At 41.0% G+C, this 18,620-nt stretch overlaps 1 protein-coding gene and 1 long non-coding RNA gene across 3 annotated transcripts in view; one reads left to right on the top strand and one right to left on the bottom strand.

Moving 5' to 3' along the window:
* Positions 1-14,954, bottom strand: part of LOC146492083 (uncharacterized) — a 73,015-nt gene extending 58,061 nt beyond the window's left edge. Inside the window, exons 1-2 of the long non-coding RNA XR_014872504.1 lie at positions 14,640-14,954; positions 14,086-14,175 (exon numbers count right to left, since the gene is read on the bottom strand). This is a non-coding gene — a long non-coding RNA (uncharacterized LOC146492083). The remainder of the gene's footprint in view (positions 1-14,085; positions 14,176-14,639) is intronic.
* Positions 4,424-11,527, top strand: LOC146492084 (uncharacterized). 2 transcript variants are annotated; one of them, XR_014872500.1, is made up of 2 exons: positions 4,424-11,096; positions 11,400-11,527. XR_014872500.1 is itself a non-coding variant. In XM_085152248.1 (2 exons), exon 2 carries the CDS (start codon positions 5,094-5,096, stop codon positions 10,884-10,886), a length of 5,793 nt encoding a protein of 1,930 aa, XP_085008374.1. In that variant the 5' UTR covers positions 4,424-4,614; positions 4,918-5,093; the 3' UTR covers positions 10,887-11,527. The 2 variants fall into 2 exon arrangements, 1 of the variants encoding a protein (XP_085008374.1); XM_085152248.1 differs by having other exon boundaries at positions 4,424-4,614; positions 4,918-11,527.
* Positions 14,955-18,620: the final 3,666 nt, after the last annotated feature.

The following is an 18,620-nucleotide window of genomic DNA, read 5'->3' as shown; positions in this document are numbered from 1 at the left end:
GTCAGGGCTTCTTTCTCACCTCTAACTCCTGGAGTCATCTTTGTTGGTTTATCAGGTAAGGTAGAGGGTAAACATACTTTCTGGATTCCTTCCATTTGTGCACAGTTTATTTGACTGTGGATTGGTGTAATCTTTAGAGATGGTTATGTAATCTTTTCCAGCTTGATGAACATCAACAACTCTTGTCTCAGGACCTCAAGTGTCCCTTTTTTCACGCACTGATTCACTTTGTCAAATGTGAAGTGAAAAGAGGAGTATCACTCAGCACTCATGTACATATTTTTTCCTTATATACACAATCCAGTGTCAGAGCAGCTTGTGGTATAGTCATGACCTTTAGTCTATTAAATTGTGTTACTGATCACAAATTTCCTATTTTTTTATGTTCCTCTACACGAAAAAAAGAGATGGAGGAAAAATCTAGGAAAGGACAGGAAATGAAGGAGAGATTATTAATATCGTAATACCGTGTAGTTTAGTGCTACAGTGGTTAGTCTGCGGTACTGTGATGAAGTTTACAGTGATGCACCGTGTTGGACTAGTGCAGACTGGCTGTGGTGCTCATAGTTCAATGCTAGGTTAAGTCAAGGATAGCAGACAGCTTGAATTCACCAATAACAGATATTTAGGCTGAACACATTCATTAGAATGAGAATTTAAACTAAATTTAAACTTGTATTCCCTTGTAATAACGCTATTTTATTATTACATTGTTAACTTTGCATGGGGATCAGTTTCCTTTGCATAAAAAGGTAGAAATGTCTTCCAAAGAGCTACATTTTAACTTTATACTCGGAAAAAGCCTGTACTTTTTCCGAGTGGAAAAAGTACAGGCTTTTTCCGAGTGGAAAAAGTACAGGCACTTGGATTAGTACTTTTACCTCTGCTGCTCTCATGCGTAGTCTACTCATTAAAAGCAAAAAAGGTTGCACTTGTAGGATGAAGAGATCGTGGAGGAGTAACTCGTCTTGACTTTCATCTCAGAGACTCACTTTGAGTCAAATGCATCGATCCTATAGCAAGTAAATACAGGACCATTACTGTCAATACCAATACGATGAGATCAATAATCACCAATTTGCAAATTCTGAGCACTTTTATTCTAACGACTACTAAATTACCGATTTTTACTCGTGATTTATTTATTATAATTAGTTAATACAACAAAAACACCTTTAAGTGTTTCATGCATTTTTAAACCATACTTAAAAAAGTATTCACCCTACTGTTCTAGTATCGATACAATATTATTACTTCCACCCCACCTCTTCTTCAGGTATCAAAAATGACTGGCTCAGCTTTATAAAATATAGGATTTTGTTTAAGATACAGCAACTGTCACATCTTTTAAAACTTGTTTGTACGTCTGACACAAGATGTTTCCTGTTTAAATGCATTCCTTACAATGGCTAAGTGACAAATTTTTCGTATTTCATGAACTGTCGTGAGACGTGGCTGACCTACACGTATGCAATAATGGGTCATTTTCCTACTGGATAATTAAACATGGGTTATCCTTGTGTACTTTTTGGCAGATTTCTATAAAAACCTGATATTTTTGGTCATATTTGTGCAGAAACATTAAAAGAAAAAAAAACCCAAGCTGGTCACACACCATCAAACACGCCATTGTAGTAAATGTAATATGCTAATGGTTTAATACGGCCCCTTAAATCTCTCAGATAAACCCCATAAAAACAGCACCTGTGCAGACAAAAAAAATAAAGATTTTTAATTTTACAACTGAACTGCTGAAGCTTAGCATAAACACTTTACCATCAATCAGCCAGAAAGCGAAGGCCTCATCTCTGGTCCTTGCATTTTCCACTGGGACCTCATTCGAGATAATCTACAAACATGTGCAGATTCAGTTGTGCGAGTTGTGTGCCCCTGTCAAGTCATGGTAGTTAACACGAACAAAGTGGCCAGGTCTTTGGCCTTTGCTTTCCGGTCTCCGGTCTCCTGACTCTCAGGGACAAACTCTGCCCCCCTCCACCTTCAAAAGCTTGCCTCTTGCCCTGAGCAATGCACTAGGTGACACATTCTATCCATCAACTGCTGTGCCGCAACATACGAGGCAAAAAAGTGCAGGGATGGCAAATTTTTCATGCATATGATATTCGGGCTACAGCGCATCCACCCACGATAACCCAGGAGAGCGAGAGAGGAGGGGGGAGAAGCTTTGAAGATGGATTACCAGATCACGTCATAAGAGAAGCTGCTACGAGCGAGCAGCAATTTCACAAGAAAGCACTCAGAGTGAGTGGAGAGTGTGGGGAGAGGAATACGGATACTCATTTGCTGCGAAGAGTTTATTTTCATGTCAACAGAAGAATACCGTGTATCAGCGGTGTCAGACACTTTAGTTCGCAGCTAACGGCGCTCTCCCTTCTCCCGAAGACTAAAAATAAAGGCTACTCCTTTAAATCTGAAGTTGTAAAGGCACTCACATATTCACAGATAAGTGACGATAACGCAGATGAATTTTTGCTTTCCTGTATTTGGTTTTGGCAATCAATTTTCTTGCAGCTGGGCTGCATTTGGCATGTTAAAAATCTTCGCTTCAGCACCGTGTTTTATGACTGTAATTCTATTGAGCGAAAAATTAAATGCATAATTCAGGGCTGAACAGGCTGCCCAATTCATTTTACAAAAGGGGACACAAGCCAAAAGAAGAAGGGGAAAAAAAGGCAATTTGTGGACTGTTTCTTAATATATCATGACTGAAACCACAGTGGCGAAGACGGCAGACTTCAGATGTTGCTCAGTTTATCTCCTGCTGGCAACTAGTCTTTAAAAAGCAAATACAATTTAAGAGGGCAAAAAAATGCTTTTGTGCCCTTAAATGACAAGGCTATGCTGATGAAGTTGCTCCTAAATAAAGAGGGACCAATATAATGAATGCACGTCTCCATCTTGCCAAAAACTGCATTACAGTGCTCCTAATGCTTTCCCCTTGTCTGAATCCAACTATGTGCAGACGTGCTCTGAGCAAGAGAGATTTTAACTCCCATTGAGGAATTGTGGGAGGGAACTGGAGAAGGGGAGGGAAAAAAAAGTCCAAGATACATGGCCCCATTCACAAACCATGGGCAGGGGCATTAATTATTATAAGCTCTCTGAAATGAATGACAGTCCATCAAATCCAAGGTCAGCAGCGCTCACTCAGCAGTGCTTTTTTTCATCGCAAGGACATCATGTGCTTAGATGGTTGTAACACCAGTACTATTATGCAACTTCATAATTTCACTACAGCTGATGCTTCACCTTCATGTCCTTTCAAACTGCATAAATCAAACACATAAATAGGGGGATACAGAAACACGTCACCATAACAGCCACTTTCTAAGAAAAAACAAAAAACAAGTGGGTTATACGTCCATGTGTCGTGGGCACAAATAATCCTGACTATTTAGTGAAAATTACATCACTTAAACCTTAATATTGCATAAATTAAAATTCAGTTATTCTTATATAAAGCAGGCACAGATGAGGTTGAAGCCAGATAGTGACTAAAACACATTGATTCAACATATTAACAGCCAGAGGGCCTTTAGAGAGTAGGATGACCAACAACTAATGCTGGTTTTCTGGGCAGCCGAAAGTGAATTTCAGCAGTTGGGAGTTGCATAACTAACATTCCCACAAACCATATGGAAATATGCTTTTGTTATCAATTAATGTGAATTCCATTTTTTTAAACCTGCTTTAAACAAGCCTTTTATGGCACACACACACACAAAGGCACAAAAATCCACCTGCAGCGGACTCTCTTAAGCATAAAGTATTGTTATGCTCTATTAGGAGTTGGCAGAACGCTGGTTTTCCACTTGAGTTTTGCATTAACAGACAAGTGGATGAAGAAGAAAAAGCTGAATTCAGTTTCACAAGCTACTGATTTGGCGAGAGGATCCTCAAGAGGATACAAAAGTATTAGTTCAGGCAGGCCACAAACTCATGATCAGCCTGCACTCCCATCACATCAGCTAAACACTGCTGATATCTATACCAGCCCAAATCAGCTGACGTTCCTACCAGTTTGTATATAGGATGCACTTTTTAAGCTGGTTTAACCTGCCTACATTTAAAGATGCTTCTTAAAGCTGCTTTGCAACCCACGTCCACATGCTACTTTCACTGATGCCTGCTCTGCTCTGTATACTGGGGAAGGTTACTTACTGTAGAGTGGTCAGGTTATCTGCTCAGTCCAGATCCCAATGGTTCTCATTGGTTTAGCTTGTATTAGAATTAAGCTAAGACCTGTAATGACCTCTTATCATGTTGTAGTGCTGAGCAAGGGCAGGAAAGTTGTCAGGTTTTATATTGTGCCCCCTCAAGAATTTCTGACCTTAAACTGTTACCTAATGCCTCCAGTTTGAAGTGCTAACACTCATTTTTAACATCAGCTAACATTCTAATTTAAAGAGTCCAATTGTGCTGCCACTGCTGGGGTGCAGTAGCTCCACCACCCCACTAGGGGGAGGAAGCGGGTTTGTGTACTCAAGTTTCTCTAGTAAATATAGAAAAAGTTCATGGAGTCTGGCCAAGTTGATACCAGCACACAAAATATTAGTTCTGAAGTTGGCTGTACTGGAGCTTGAGAAATATATGCTTGTAAGTATGATTATATTCTGTGTTCATGTTAAGCATGTGATGTAAAATGGGTTGTTGACTCTTATATTTGAAGCCAGCGGGTTAGCTGCACTGCCGATGCTAATTGTGTTAGCATGTCAATAGGAAATACCATTATGTGTTAGCATCAAGCTAGCGGGATTTGGAGTTACCATGTTTTCATTTAGTTTTCTTGATTATACCAGCTATAATTCAAGTTGCTAAGTCTTCAGTCTGTACTTTGTAATGTGAGAAATATATTATGTTCCGAATGTATGTTTTAATATGCTTTTCTTATGTTTGTAGTTTTACAGTGCCTTCATTAGGGAGACAAATAAACCCTGCAATGAGAACTGGAAGCCTTTGCCTCTCCTTTTGAAGAACTGTTTATCTATCTGCCAAACTGGGCATCAACGTACAGGGAGGGCAGAATAGTAAAAAAGCATCATTCTCATCAGCCAGATAGTTCTCTAGAAGAAAGGATGGATGAGACGCTGGAAACAAGGTCAAAAGTGTCCAGTTCTTTACGTTCCAGCCAGCTTACATCATCATCTACTGCTGCCGCCAAAGCACGAGCAAAAGCGGAAGCTGCCCGTGCTCAGCTCTCCTTTGCCAAGCAGGAAGCCAGCATCCTAAAACAACAGGCTGAGCAGCTTAAAAAGAAAGCAGATCTGGATGCAGAGCTACACATACTCAAATCACAGAAGGCAGCTGCAGCAGCACTAGCTGAGGCTCAAGCTTGGGAAGCATCTGCGCAAGAGAGTGAGCATCCACAACAGCCCCAGCTGGACGACATGCAGCAAATCAGCCCAATAGAACGAGTCCAAGAGTATGTGCAACAACAATCAGAACTCGGCGACGATCTGCAGACTCCACCAGTTAATCATCCAGAACTCCTATCTTCTCTGGTGCCACAGCCAGCCACGGCCATCGATGCAACACCAAAAGCTCACAAAGAACCAAGTATCCATCAGCCCAGTAGGAGCAACAAACAAGAATTCACACCTTTGCCAGTCTTCCGTGCTTTGAGCCCAAAGAGAGAATCTTGCAACTGGAGCTATGGAGGCGAGCCAGCAAACTATGGTCGATTTCACCATCCTCAGTCTAAGATATGGACACCCACACCTGTAAGGAGTAGTCATGCTGACACATCTGATCTAACGAGATACCTGATACGGAAAGAGATGATCAGCTCAGGCCTGCTGAGGTTTGATGATCGACCAGAAAATTACTGGGCTTGGAAGGCTTCCTTTCTAAGTTCAATTCAAGATCTGGATGTAACACCTCAAGAAGAGCTAGACCTGCTATCCAAATGGCTCGGGCCACAATCAGCAGCACAAGCCAAGCGAGTAAGGGCTGCGTACATAAACAATCACACTGCAGGTCTTCAGATGGTGTGGCAGAGGCTCGAAGAGTGTTTTGGAGCACCAGAAGTCATTGAACATGCACTTTTAAAGAAAATTCAGGATTTTCCGCAGCTGACGAACAGAGACAACCAGCATTTGAGAGAGTTGGGGGATCTTCTGCTAGAACTTCATGCTGCAAAGACAAGCGGTCATCTCCCAGGCCTTTCACACCTCGATACAGCCCACGGGGTGAATCCGATTCTGGAAAAACTCCCATACAACCTCCAGGAGAAGTGGGTTACAGCTGCCTCGAGGTTCAAGAGAGAGAATGCACTGTCTTATCCTCCATTTTCATTTTTTGTGAAATTTGTGAACGAAGAAGCTAAAATTCGTAATGACCCGAGTTTTTCTTGTGTCACCGCTGCCAACACCAACAATCCTAGATTCGAGAGAATGACACAACAGAAGTATCGTTCACATGTCTCTGCTAAGAGGACGGAGATAGCAAGTAATCTGGCAGCCAGCCCAAACGTTCCTACAGGCAAGAACAACTTGGACCCCGATAAACAGTGTCCTCTACACTGCAAGCCTCACCCTCTCAGAAAATGCCGCCTTTTCAAAAGTAAGACCCTGGAGGAAAGAAAGGCATACTTAAAGGACAAGAACATTTGTTTCAAGTGTTGTTCTTCTGTGCAGCACATGGCCAAAGATTGTCCTAAATCAGTGCAGTGCACAGATTGTGGTAGTGAAAGACATATCACCGCACTACACCCCAATCCTCGTCCACGAAATGCAGAGAGCCTGGTGGCTAGTGAAGGGTATGGCGGGGAGGAAAGAGAAGGAGAAGCAAGTGTGGCTGACGTGACATCAAAATGCACAGAAGTATGCGGAGACTCAGTTGGTTCAAGGTCATGCTCTAAGATATGTTTGGTCAGAGTGTATCCTGCTGGACAACCAGAGAAAGCTGTCAAGATGTATGCTGTTCTAGACGAACAAAGCAATCGCTCCTTGGCCAAAACATACTTTTTTGACATCTTCAACATTGAAGGACGGCTTGAGCCGTATACACTGAAAACATGCTCAGGTGTTATGGAGATAGCAGGGAGACGAGCCCGTGACTTCATTTTGAAGTCCCTTGATGGCACCACTCAGCTTCCCCTGCCTACTCTTATTGAGTGTGATATGATACCTGATGATAGGATGGAAATCCCATCCCCAGAAGTCACTCAGTACTACCCACATCTGAAGGCAATCAAGGGAAAAATACCAGAAATAGATCCAGAAGCTGACATCCTCCTTCTCCTTGGCAGAGATATTCTGCGTGTGCACAAAGTCAGAGAACAGCATAATGGTATCCGTAATGAACCATATGCTCAACGACTTGACCTTGGTTGGGTGATCGTAGGGGAAGTGTGTCTGGGAGAAGTGCATAAGACATCCAACATCTGTGTATACAACACCAACATTCTACCAAATGGACGAGCTTCACTCTTGAGTGCATGCCCAAATAATATGCAAGTCAAAGAAAAGCTTGGTTGTCACACCTCAAAACTAAGTCTTCAAAGCTCTGCACAACACTTGAAAAGTAAGGAAAGTGAGTTTGCCAGTCAGGTGTTTCAAAGGACACAACATGACGACGTCCCGGCAATGTCAATAGATGACGAGAGTTTCTTGAAGACATTAGATGAACAAGTCTATAAAGACAGTTACAATACTTGGGTTTCCCCATTACCTTTTCGGTCACCACGAAACCACCTTCCCAATAACAGACCTCAAGCATTAAAGCGTCTTGCATCTCTTCGGAGAACTTTGGAGAAAAAACCACAAATGAGGAAACACTTCATCGATTTCATGCAAAGAATGTTTGTTGAAAAACAAGCAGAGCCGGCCCCTCCATTAAAAGAAGGTGAGGAAAGGTGGTATCTACCGATATTTGGGGTTTACCACCCACAAAAACCTGACCAGATAAGGGTAGTGTTCGATTCAAGTGCCAAACATGAAGGGGTTTCCCTCAATGATGTGCTCCTGAGTGGACCCGACTTGAACAACACTCTCCTTGGGGTTCTGATCCGCTTCCGCAGAGAACCTATAGCAGTTACAGCGGATGTGCAGCAGATGTTCTACTGCTTCAAGGTGTGCGAGGAACATCGCAACTTTCTGAGGTTCTTATGGTATGAAAACAATGATCTCCAAAAAGCAGTGAAAGAGTTTCGAATGACAGTACATGTATTTGGCAACAGTCCATCACCAGCAGTTGCCATTTACTGCCTCAGACGAGCTGCTAAGCAAGCAGATGACTCCACTACCAGTGCAAGGGAGTTCATCACACGCAATTTTTATGTGGATGATGGACTTGCATCTTTTCCTAATGAAGCAGAAGCCACTGGTGTCCTGCGCACTGCCCAAGCGATGCTAGCTAAATCAAACATTAAGCTACACAAGATTGCATCGAACAGCAGCAGTGTTATGCAAGCATTCCCACCAGAAGACTTGGCCAAGGATTTGAAAGATCTAGACTTAGGAGTGGAGTCACTACCTCTTCAGAGGAGTCTAGGTCTAATTTGGAGTCTGGAGACAGACAACTTCACCTTCTGTGTGTCGAAGGAGGAGAAGCCCTTGACAAAAAGAGGAATTTTGTCTGCAGTGAACAGTTTATTTGACCCTTTGGGATTTGTAGTGCCAGTCACAGTGGGAGGAAGACATTTAGTGAGAAACCTCTCCGTTGAACAGTATGACTGGGACACACCATTGCCAGCTTCAAAACAAGAACACTGGAAACTCTGGAAAGACTCTATGAAAGACTTAGATCAGCTCCAGATCCCAAGACTATATGTTCCAGTGTCTTTGTCTACACAGACTCAGCACAGAGAGTTGTGCGTGTTTTCAGATGCATCAGTCATGGCTATAGCTGCTGTGGCTTACTTGAAAACAATTTCTGCAACAGGAGAGATCCACGTGGGATTTGTTATGGCAAAGGCAAAGCTGGCCCCACACCCAGCGCACACCGTGCCCCGTCTTGAGCTTTGTGCTGCGGTTTTGGCAACTGAAATGGCAGTCTTCATCCAAGATGAAATGGATATCGACATTCATTCTGTGACGTACTATACTGACAGCAAGATAGTACTTGGCTACATATATAACACCTCACGCAGGTTTTATGTCTATGTGTCAAACAGGATAGCACAGATCAGAAAGTCGTCTCGTCCAGATCAGTGGCATTACATCACCACTGAGGAAAACCCAGCAGACCATGGAACTCGGCCAACAACTGCTGCAGCTCTCAAAAGCACCAATTGGTTCACTGGACCATCATTTCTATTGGGCCCTTCACAACGACTCCTTCCCCAGAGTGATGACTTTGAGCTGATACATCCGGAGGTGGATCCAGAAGTTCGCCCTGAAGTAACGACCTTCAGCACAATGGTTAAAGAAAGCTCGCTTGGAGCTCAAAGGTTTCTTGCATTTTCCACTTGGAGAGCTTTGACTCGTGCAGTCTCCACATTAATCAAAAAGGCAAGGAGTGTTGCAGATACACATGGTGGCAACACTGGAGATGAAGATGAACAAGCAGTAACAGTGATCATTAAAACTGCACAACAAGATGCCTTTGCAAGGGAGTTGCAGTGTCTAGCCAAAGGGGACCAAATCCCAAAACAAAGTCCATTGCGAAAGCTGACACCATTTCTGGACAAAGATAGACTATTAAGAGTTGGCGGCCGTATGTCCTCAACTGATATGTCTTTTGATGATAGACATCCTCTGGTCATTCCCAAGACGCACATTGCTACATTATTGGTCAGAAGATATCACGAACAGTCTGCGCACCAAGGACGCCATTTCACGGAGGGAGCTATTAGGTTGGCAGGACTTTGGCTGATTGGGGGAAAAAGACTTGTATCTAGTGTGATACACAAATGTGTAACTTGCAAAAGGCTGAGAGGTAAAATGGAGGACCAGAAGATGTCAGACTTGCCATCTGAAAGACTTTCACCAGATCCACCATTTACTCATGTAGGGTTGGATGTGTTTGGACCTTGGATGGTGACTGCCCGAAGAACAAGAGGAGGGCATGCGGAAAGTAAACGATGGGCAGTAATGTTCACTTGTTTGACTACCAGAGCTGTGCACATTGAGGTTATAGAGACTATGACCACTACAAGCTTCATCAATGGGCTCAGACGTTTCATTGCCATAAGAGGGCCGATCAAAACAATCAGATCAGACCGGGGAACAAATTTCACTGGAGCCTGTAAAGAACTCAGACTTGACACATCAGATTCTGAGGTGAGGAGTTACCTTAAAGGCAACAAGTGTACTTGGATATTCAATCCTCCCCACTCTTCCCACATGGGTGGGGTGTGGGAGAGGATGATTGGCATCGCTCGGCGAATCTTAGATGCTCTTCTTCTGAAGCTGAATCCATCGTACCTCACACATGAGACACTTGTCACCCTGATGGCAGAGGTTACCGCTATTATAAATTCAAGACCATTGGTCTCAGTGTCTTCTGACCCAGAAGCACCGGCAGTTCTCACCCCATCAATGTTGTTGACACAGAAACGAGATACATTGACTGCTCCCTCTGGGGATTTTGATGTTAATGATCTGTCCAACAAACACTGGAAAAGGGTCCAAGCACTTGCTGATGCATTTTGGAAGAGGTGGAAAACGGAGTATCTGACCACGCTTCAAACACAGAGAAAGTGGACAACAGAAAAGCCAAACCTTCAAGTGGGAGATGTTGTACTGATGAAGGATTCGCAAGTAAAAAGGACTGAGTGGCCTGTTGGACTTGTGCTTAAAGCCATTCCTAGCCAAGATCATAGAGTACGTAAGGTGGAGGCGAAGGTAGTCAAGAATGGCACTCCTAAAGTGTATTTGCGGCCAGTGTCGGAGGTTGTTTTACTACTACATCCAGAGAATGGTTAGTGGTATAATTCATTATGCCAGGCGGGGAGTGTGCTGCCACTGCTGGGGTGCAGTAGCTCCACCACCCCACTAGGGGGAGGAAGCGGGTTTGTGTACTCAAGTTTCTCTAGTAAATATAGAAAAAGTTCATGGAGTCTGGCCAAGTTGATACCAGCACACAAAATATTAGTTCTGAAGTTGGCTGTACTGGAGCTTGAGAAATATATGCTTGTAAGTATGATTATATTCTGTGTTCATGTTAAGCATGTGATGTAAAATGGGTTGTTGACTCTTATATTTGAAGCCAGCGGGTTAGCTGCACTGCCGATGCTAATTGTGTTAGCATGTCAATAGGAAATACCATTATGTGTTAGCATCAAGCTAGCGGGATTTGGAGTTACCATGTTTTCATTTAGTTTTCTTGATTATACCAGCTATAATTCAAGTTGCTAAGTCTTCAGTCTGTACTTTGTAATGTGAGAAATATATTATGTTCCGAATGTATGTTTTAATATGCTTTTCTTATGTTTGTAGTTTTACAGTGCCTTCATTAGGGAGACAAATAAACCCTGCAATGAGAACTGGAAGCCTTTGCCTCTCCTTTTGAAGAACTGTTTATCTATCTGCCAAACTGGGCATCAACGTACAGGGAGGGCAGAATACCAATGTTGTTTTCATTTGGAATTTAGTGTAAATATACTCAAGCCACTAAAGCCAGAGATTTAACTCAGAATGTTTTAGAAAAATATACAGTCATGGTAAAAAGAAAGTGCCCCCTCTTTCGGTTCCAAGCTTCTTAGGACTTAATAAAAGTCATTTGGTCCTTAGTAGCTCTAGAAATTAGAGAAATACAACCTCAGATGTACTATAAGAAAATGACATAATGCAGTGTGTCAAGAAAACCTAAGCCAAAATACAGAAGCAGTGTGTTTAAGTACACACTGTCATACACATCAGCATAGTTATCAGCAATAACTTGAAATAATTGTTTTCTGTATGACTTTATCAATCTGTCACTTCATTGCAGTGGAATGTTGGTCCATTCTTTGCAGATTTGTGGGTATCAGTTTATGCACATTTCAATTTAGTTGAGGTCTGGACTTTGTCTAGGCCAGGGGTGTTGAACTCCAGGCCTCGAGGGCTGGTGTCCTGCAGGTTTTTGATATCACCCTGGGTCAACACACCTGAATCAAATGATTCGTTCATTACCAGGCCTCTGGAGAACTGCAAGACATGTTGAGGAGTTAATTTAGCCATTTAAATCAGCTGTGTTGGATCAAGGACACATCAAAAACCTGCAGGACACGGCCCTCGAGGCCTGGAGTTCGACACATGTGGTCTAGGCCATTACAAAACCTCGATTCTTTTCTTTTTTTCAGCCATTCTGGTAAAGACTGGCTGCGGTGCTTTGGATCTTTGTCCTTTTGCGTGACCTAATTCTATCCAGGCTTCAGCTGTCAAAAACAAGGACTCACATTTTACCCTAGCATACTTTGGTTGACTCAGTGACTGTGAGGTGGCCAGATTCTGAGGCTCCAAAACAGGAACCAAGTCGTCATCCCTACAACACAGCTCTTAACAGGTGGTATGAGGCCGTGTTTGCTTTTCACCAGCATGGCGCCGTGAATTATGGTCAAACATTTCCATTTTCATTATTGGAAGGACATTGTTCAGATCTGACTTGCAAACCGAAGCCATGCTGCCGTGTAACTTTTAGAAAGAAAAGGCTTTGTCCTGACAGGCCACATTTGATTGTCTTTTTCTAATTGTACTGTCATGAATTTAAACATTTAACATGCTGACTGAGGCTGTAGCTCCTGGGGGGGTTTATTTTACAGTTTCTCTTAGCATTGCTCAATCTAATCTTGGGGTGAATTTACTGGGAATGTCCACTCCCGGGAAGACTGGCAACTGTCTTGAATGTTTTCCACTTCTGAATAATATTTCTAACTTTTGGCAGTTTGGAGATTGTAAGACCTTTTCCAAACAATTTAGACTTTAGGCTCAATCAACCTTTGACTCATCACTATTTGATTTGCAGCAGATTGTTGCTACTTACCCTGTTAATTCATATGGAAGCAGTAAAGATATCCTTAGTTTTCCTCACACTGATTGTTCATTTTGGCTCAGTTTTTGTTAAATAAATAATTAAACAGTGGTGATATGACACGGTTATTGTTTATCTTAAGTTGTGTTTACGTGATTTTAAGAACCGCTAAGGACCAGAATATTTTTATTATGAACCAATACATAAAGGGGTGCACTTTATTTTTTTACCATGACTCTAAAGTATGCATTTATTGCTAACATTAGAAGTCACTTTCCTGAGAACTACTAAGCTCTTCAATATATGACCCAAGATCAGGCGGCAGACTGTCTGGGACACTGACCTCACAACTTATTTTCAAGCAGGGCTTGAGCTGTATAAAGGAAGGATCAGTTTAAATGTGTGGGCTCATTTTAAATTGGGCGATATGAGAGATTTTTATATGTATATAACCTTGTGTGGCCTTGGTGTTGCTTTCTGGCTGCCTCTGGTTCTATCGTCATTCATGCTTCTCTGTCCTTTTTCCTATTGTGTGATAACAATGTGCCTGACATTTATATTTTGCCCCGCTGATGAAGCCTGGATATAGCCCACACTTCATTGGCGCCACTTTATTAAAGTTAAACTTCAATATAGCTCTTCCTCTCTGTTTCAAATATCAGCTTTTACAGTTTTTGCATTTTTTCAGGATGACATTGCATGAGCCGTCTGATGCCAAAGATGAGAGTGGATGCCACAGAGCAATGACATCAAGGGAGATTTAACCTGACGAGTGGGAAGAATTGGTAGAAGAAGACAATGTATTCGAAGGCCACCTCTGCCAGAGCCCAGCGGTTTGTCATTTGAGTTAGACAACCGCTGCAAGCTCAGCAAGTCAAGTCAAACCCCGCAGCTCATTATGGCACACCAGACCACTGTAGTTTGTCCACTGACTCAGACTGCTGTAACTCATTGTTTAAAATTGGCCTATTGTTTAAAAAAATGTCACCTGAAAATACACTTGAGTCAATACAGAGATCCAGAGAACTGAACATGCCTTTCTTTTGGGTCCTTTGGGAGTTTGATCACTCATACCCCATCTCCCACGTTCTACATCCATTTCATTAGATTACCTCTATATACCCATCTGACTAATATAGCCCCATGGGAGCTTCAAGTGAGTTTGGGACTCACTGGCTGCATCGTTCCCTCAGGTGAAATGCTGAAACAGCAGAGGTGGAGAGAGTCTTCTTTCCTTGCCTGCACCATCATCATTTCTATTTCCTGAGATGGACAAGAAGAGTATAATTAATGCTATGCTTGTCTTAATGCCTTTTCTTCATATTTTCTGAACAGCTCCATTAAAAAAACCACAGGATATATATTGTAGTTCATGATTCCATTTAAAAATCTTGCCTTTTAGATACCGGACTGCTTGAACAGCCAAAAATGTAACCATCTGCACAATCCATATTCTGATTATTATAGCCTAACCCATTAATAGAGGTCTGCACATGGCAGGCTGGCTTTTCCCCTCCATCAGACCAGCAACAGATGTTGGTAAAAATCTGTGTAATGTGATCCGCAAAAGCATCCAAATGCCATTTGTAAATGCCTCGCCGACAAACACAGCTCATAGTATTCACAAAGTACACTTTTAACATTTATTTTAGACTTACAGTTGATGTTTGCAAGTATTTATAACAGTTAGCTTGAGAGACAGAATAAAACGTTAAAAGACTGCTTACCTGATCATTAGGTAAGCTTACAGCTGGCAACATGAGCGCGGGATCAGACAGGCAGTTGTCAGACAAACGAGAAGGCAGATGCACCATCGGAAATAAGCTGGTAAACAGCCCTTCAAGGTAAAAGAGGTGGTTCAGCTGTCTGATAAGAGTTCTGTAGAGCTCTCCATCTACTAGTGAAGCTAAAGAGCAAATGAGGAACAGCTGTGGAGGCAGGTGCCATTCATGATGTGCAAATATAAAGTCAATGAGGGCACACAGTGAACAGGTGACATAATATTTACTGAAATTAAAGATGTGGACCCCCCGATATTCATTTGTTTCACCTGTTGGAAACACTTCTCCGGACGACATCAACGTGCATTCGTCTTTGGCAAACCTGCCAGGATCGGCAACTTAAGCTCGTCACAAAATTGTCTGGAACAAGTGGTTTTCCAGCAGTCTATTAAACTGGAATATGTCAAAACCCGTGCTTGCGTGCAGGGCCTTTTCATAAATAGCTCCACTCTTTCTCAGGGCCAAGGATTTAGTCATTATCTGAGCAATTCTTCAGCTATGGGTCATACAATCCAGCATTTAGAAGATCATCTAACACACAATTAGAGATATTGAATTTGAATTTTGAATTTTTTTTTTTTTTTTTGAATTTTGAAATGTTTATTTCAGTCAACAACAACAGATTATAATTTTACATAAAAGTACTCAAACAGTAACCGAAAAAGGAATAGGCTGAAGCTTTATGGCTTATACTTATCCTATCCCTTACCCCCATAGAAATAATCAAATCCTTAACCAAGAAAATAAATAGCATTGATAAATAAGTTGTATAACAGTTTGAAAAGAAATCAATGATAAATCAAGAAATTAAGAAATTAAATCAACACAAACCTTTTTTAACAAACCAAATTTCTATAACCTTGTATAATACTAATTTTTAAAATCTTCCTGAAGAATGACAAAGAAAAACATATCTTCAGTTCATCATTAAGTCCATTCCATAATTTCACTCCCAAAACTGACACACGTCTATACTTAACATTGGTTCTCACTTTAGGCATTCATATTGATAGAAATAATTGTTTTATTTCTCCATCTTGTGTACACATCTTGTGTAGCGCTCCCCAATTGCGTCTTTCATGAAATGAATGAAATAATATACAATTATGGCTGTGTATAACTAATCTGTACATAAAAAACATAATTTCTCTTTATTTTTTTTCCTTGTGGTATTGAAAATAGTGTTTAGCATGTTCCTGGTATTGTTGGATGTGCTATTTAACAAGCAATCAAAGCACAGCAGTTTAACTCGGGATTTAAGGCAACTATATATTTATACAGCTTGAAATTAATAACAAACACACTGAAATCTAACATTTCAATTAAATTTTATTGTCTTGAGTGCTACTTATAATAGTAGAGAGGGTGTAACTTTTAACTCTTGTGATTGCACATTCTGAGTTCGCTGGATATAAATTAAATATGATATAAGTTAGGTGACAAAGTGTTTTGTTAAGTTTTTACCCCCCCCCCCCTTTTTTTTTTTACACACAGAAAAAGTCCACAAGAAAATTGGAAAATTTTCAGTTTTACATGCTGTATTACAACTTTTTGGAGTATTTTAACTTCCTGTGCATTAATACAACCTTTATAGCCCAAATTTTATTAATATATATGTAATCAGGCTGATCCGATCGGATAGCATGTTCTGGGACATGTGGATTGCATGATAAGTAAGTATAACTCCTCCGATTTTCTATACAAAAAGAGTTATTGCTCTATCTTTGCTTGGTTGGAATTCTACCGCCATTTAAAAATAGATGTGTAAATGGAAGTGTGGGCGCTCCCGTCGATCATAAACAGTTAATTTATTATACAATATTTTCAGTCATATGAGTGAAAAGCATTTACAACACTGGCATTGTCATTTCCATCACAGTATGTCGTTTCCTTCTAAACTGATGGAAAATGTCGTGACACATTAGCCTGCTAATGCTCCTTTTAGAGTTAACATTAAATATATACAAAATAAACAGTACAAAATGTTTTTTTCTTCTTACTTGTACATTCAAAGAAAATATGAGCCCTTTGGAAATAACATCCAATAAACATATTCCTGATTTATTTTTATGTACCTTAATTTTTTTTTTTATTTCAGTTACTTTAGTGGAAGTAACTCTGTCCTCCAGCTATATGTTCTAAGCTAACATTGTGTATCTATGTTAGAGATGGACAGATACCTGTTTATATTAAGGCTAAAATGAAAATAAAATTCTGTAATTTCACTTGCCAAATGAACTGGGGCAGTGACTTTGGTTCATTACTAAAATTAACTCTACAGCAAATAATGAATTTTTACCGAAAAGTAAACATAAACGTAGCCTGTAGCAGCCTTGGCCTCGTTCATCGGCACAGACCTATCACTTAAGGCGGCCACATCCATAATCATTTATAAAGTTAATTCTTAAATTATATAAAACTTAAACCATTGTCCACACAAATTAGAGACTGAAATAGTTTTCAGTGCCAGTCTTCAGATTACTTTATTTCAACTCTAACGTTGTGCATTTTAATGTTGGAATCTGTAGGGACTGGCTCCCTTTCACAGCCAGGTGGCTTTGGTTTTTAGCTCTTCAGCGTGTACGAGCTTATAGCTGCAGTCCAAAAACTGAAAACTTACATGTAGATTATAACTATAACAAACACTTTCACAATTATGAAAAACCAACCCCCTTGTTGAGCTTTATGCAAAATTTAAAATGAGGTCCCTCATTTCATCCCAAACTGGTCTACAGCTAGCCTTAATAACATTTAGAGAAGAACCAATCTAGTCTGATTACAGTTTTTCTGAAGGCTGAAACTGGCAACAGAAAACGACAATGTACAGTTGACAACAACTACTGTGAAACAACTCTTGAATATATATAGACTATATATGTGTAAATGTCTCATCAAGCATGTGTCACAGGCCTAAACATGGCAACGTAAACTACTGTGTGGAAAGTTTCATAAACAAATGTATTTTTCCTGCAGATTATAGGTCTATAGGTCTACCCATAGTAAATTCAGATCTTCTAAAATTCATGGTACACATAAATAAACTCTTTTGGGTTTAATAATAGTAGTAGAGTAGTCCAGCTTGTACCTTTCTCTTATAATAACTGTAATAATAAAAACACCTGGGGGAAAAAATCGTTCACTTTGAGTACTAATTTTATCAGTTTCTCTGTTTTATGCCGCAGCAGATTCCACCACATTCGACGAAGGCAGATGTCAGAGTAATCATTAAATGTGGCGTGTGCTCAAAAAACAGCCTAATTTGGAGAGGATCTTTACTGTTATGCAATTCTCAGTGATCTAGTGTCATAATCAGACACCCCGAAAAAGCAGCGTGAAGCTGGTATATCTAGCTCCCAACAGAACATATCTAATCAAGTTTGCTCTGTCTGTTTGTCTCTGCATTGTTTTGCCAAAACAATAGAGCAGCAGGGCGTCATGGTGATTAAGAAGTGGTGGATGCTGTGCTCAGGCCCTCATGTTGGCAAGCATCTGTCCCACTTTTGTGCTCGCGCGTGTGTCTGAACGACACGGCGAACACCCCCCCTCCCCAGCAAGCTTTAAGGAGAGGTCTGTTGTCGTTACCACCTGGGGAGAATTTCCATCAGAGTCTCGCTAACTTTGAGGAAATGAGCTGGAATGTAGATTATGTGCAGCATTTTCTGTAAACACCATGCAGGAAAATCTCAATATATGCAGACTAGTCAGAGGGTTGTACCATATGCTAAAAACGTCACCAACAAATAAACTTTTATTGTGTGACATTTGGTGACTAATTAGCCCCAATTTTCTTTCTGCTATCATCACGTGAAACTGCACCAGCATCGTCACGCCCAAATGATCCACCTGAGGCCGCTTGGCCTGCAAATTTAGACGCTTACTTTGAGTGATGAAATCATAAAAAGAGATGGGGAAAAAATCAGGCTGATT

The sequence above is a fragment of the Neolamprologus multifasciatus genome, chromosome 23 (genome assembly GCF_963576455.1).
Source record: "Neolamprologus multifasciatus chromosome 23, fNeoMul1.2, whole genome shotgun sequence".
NCBI lineage: Eukaryota > Metazoa > Chordata > Actinopteri > Cichliformes > Cichlidae > Neolamprologus > Neolamprologus multifasciatus.
Note: the sequence above shows the minus strand (reverse complement) of the source record. Positions and strands in the feature narration are given on the sequence as shown.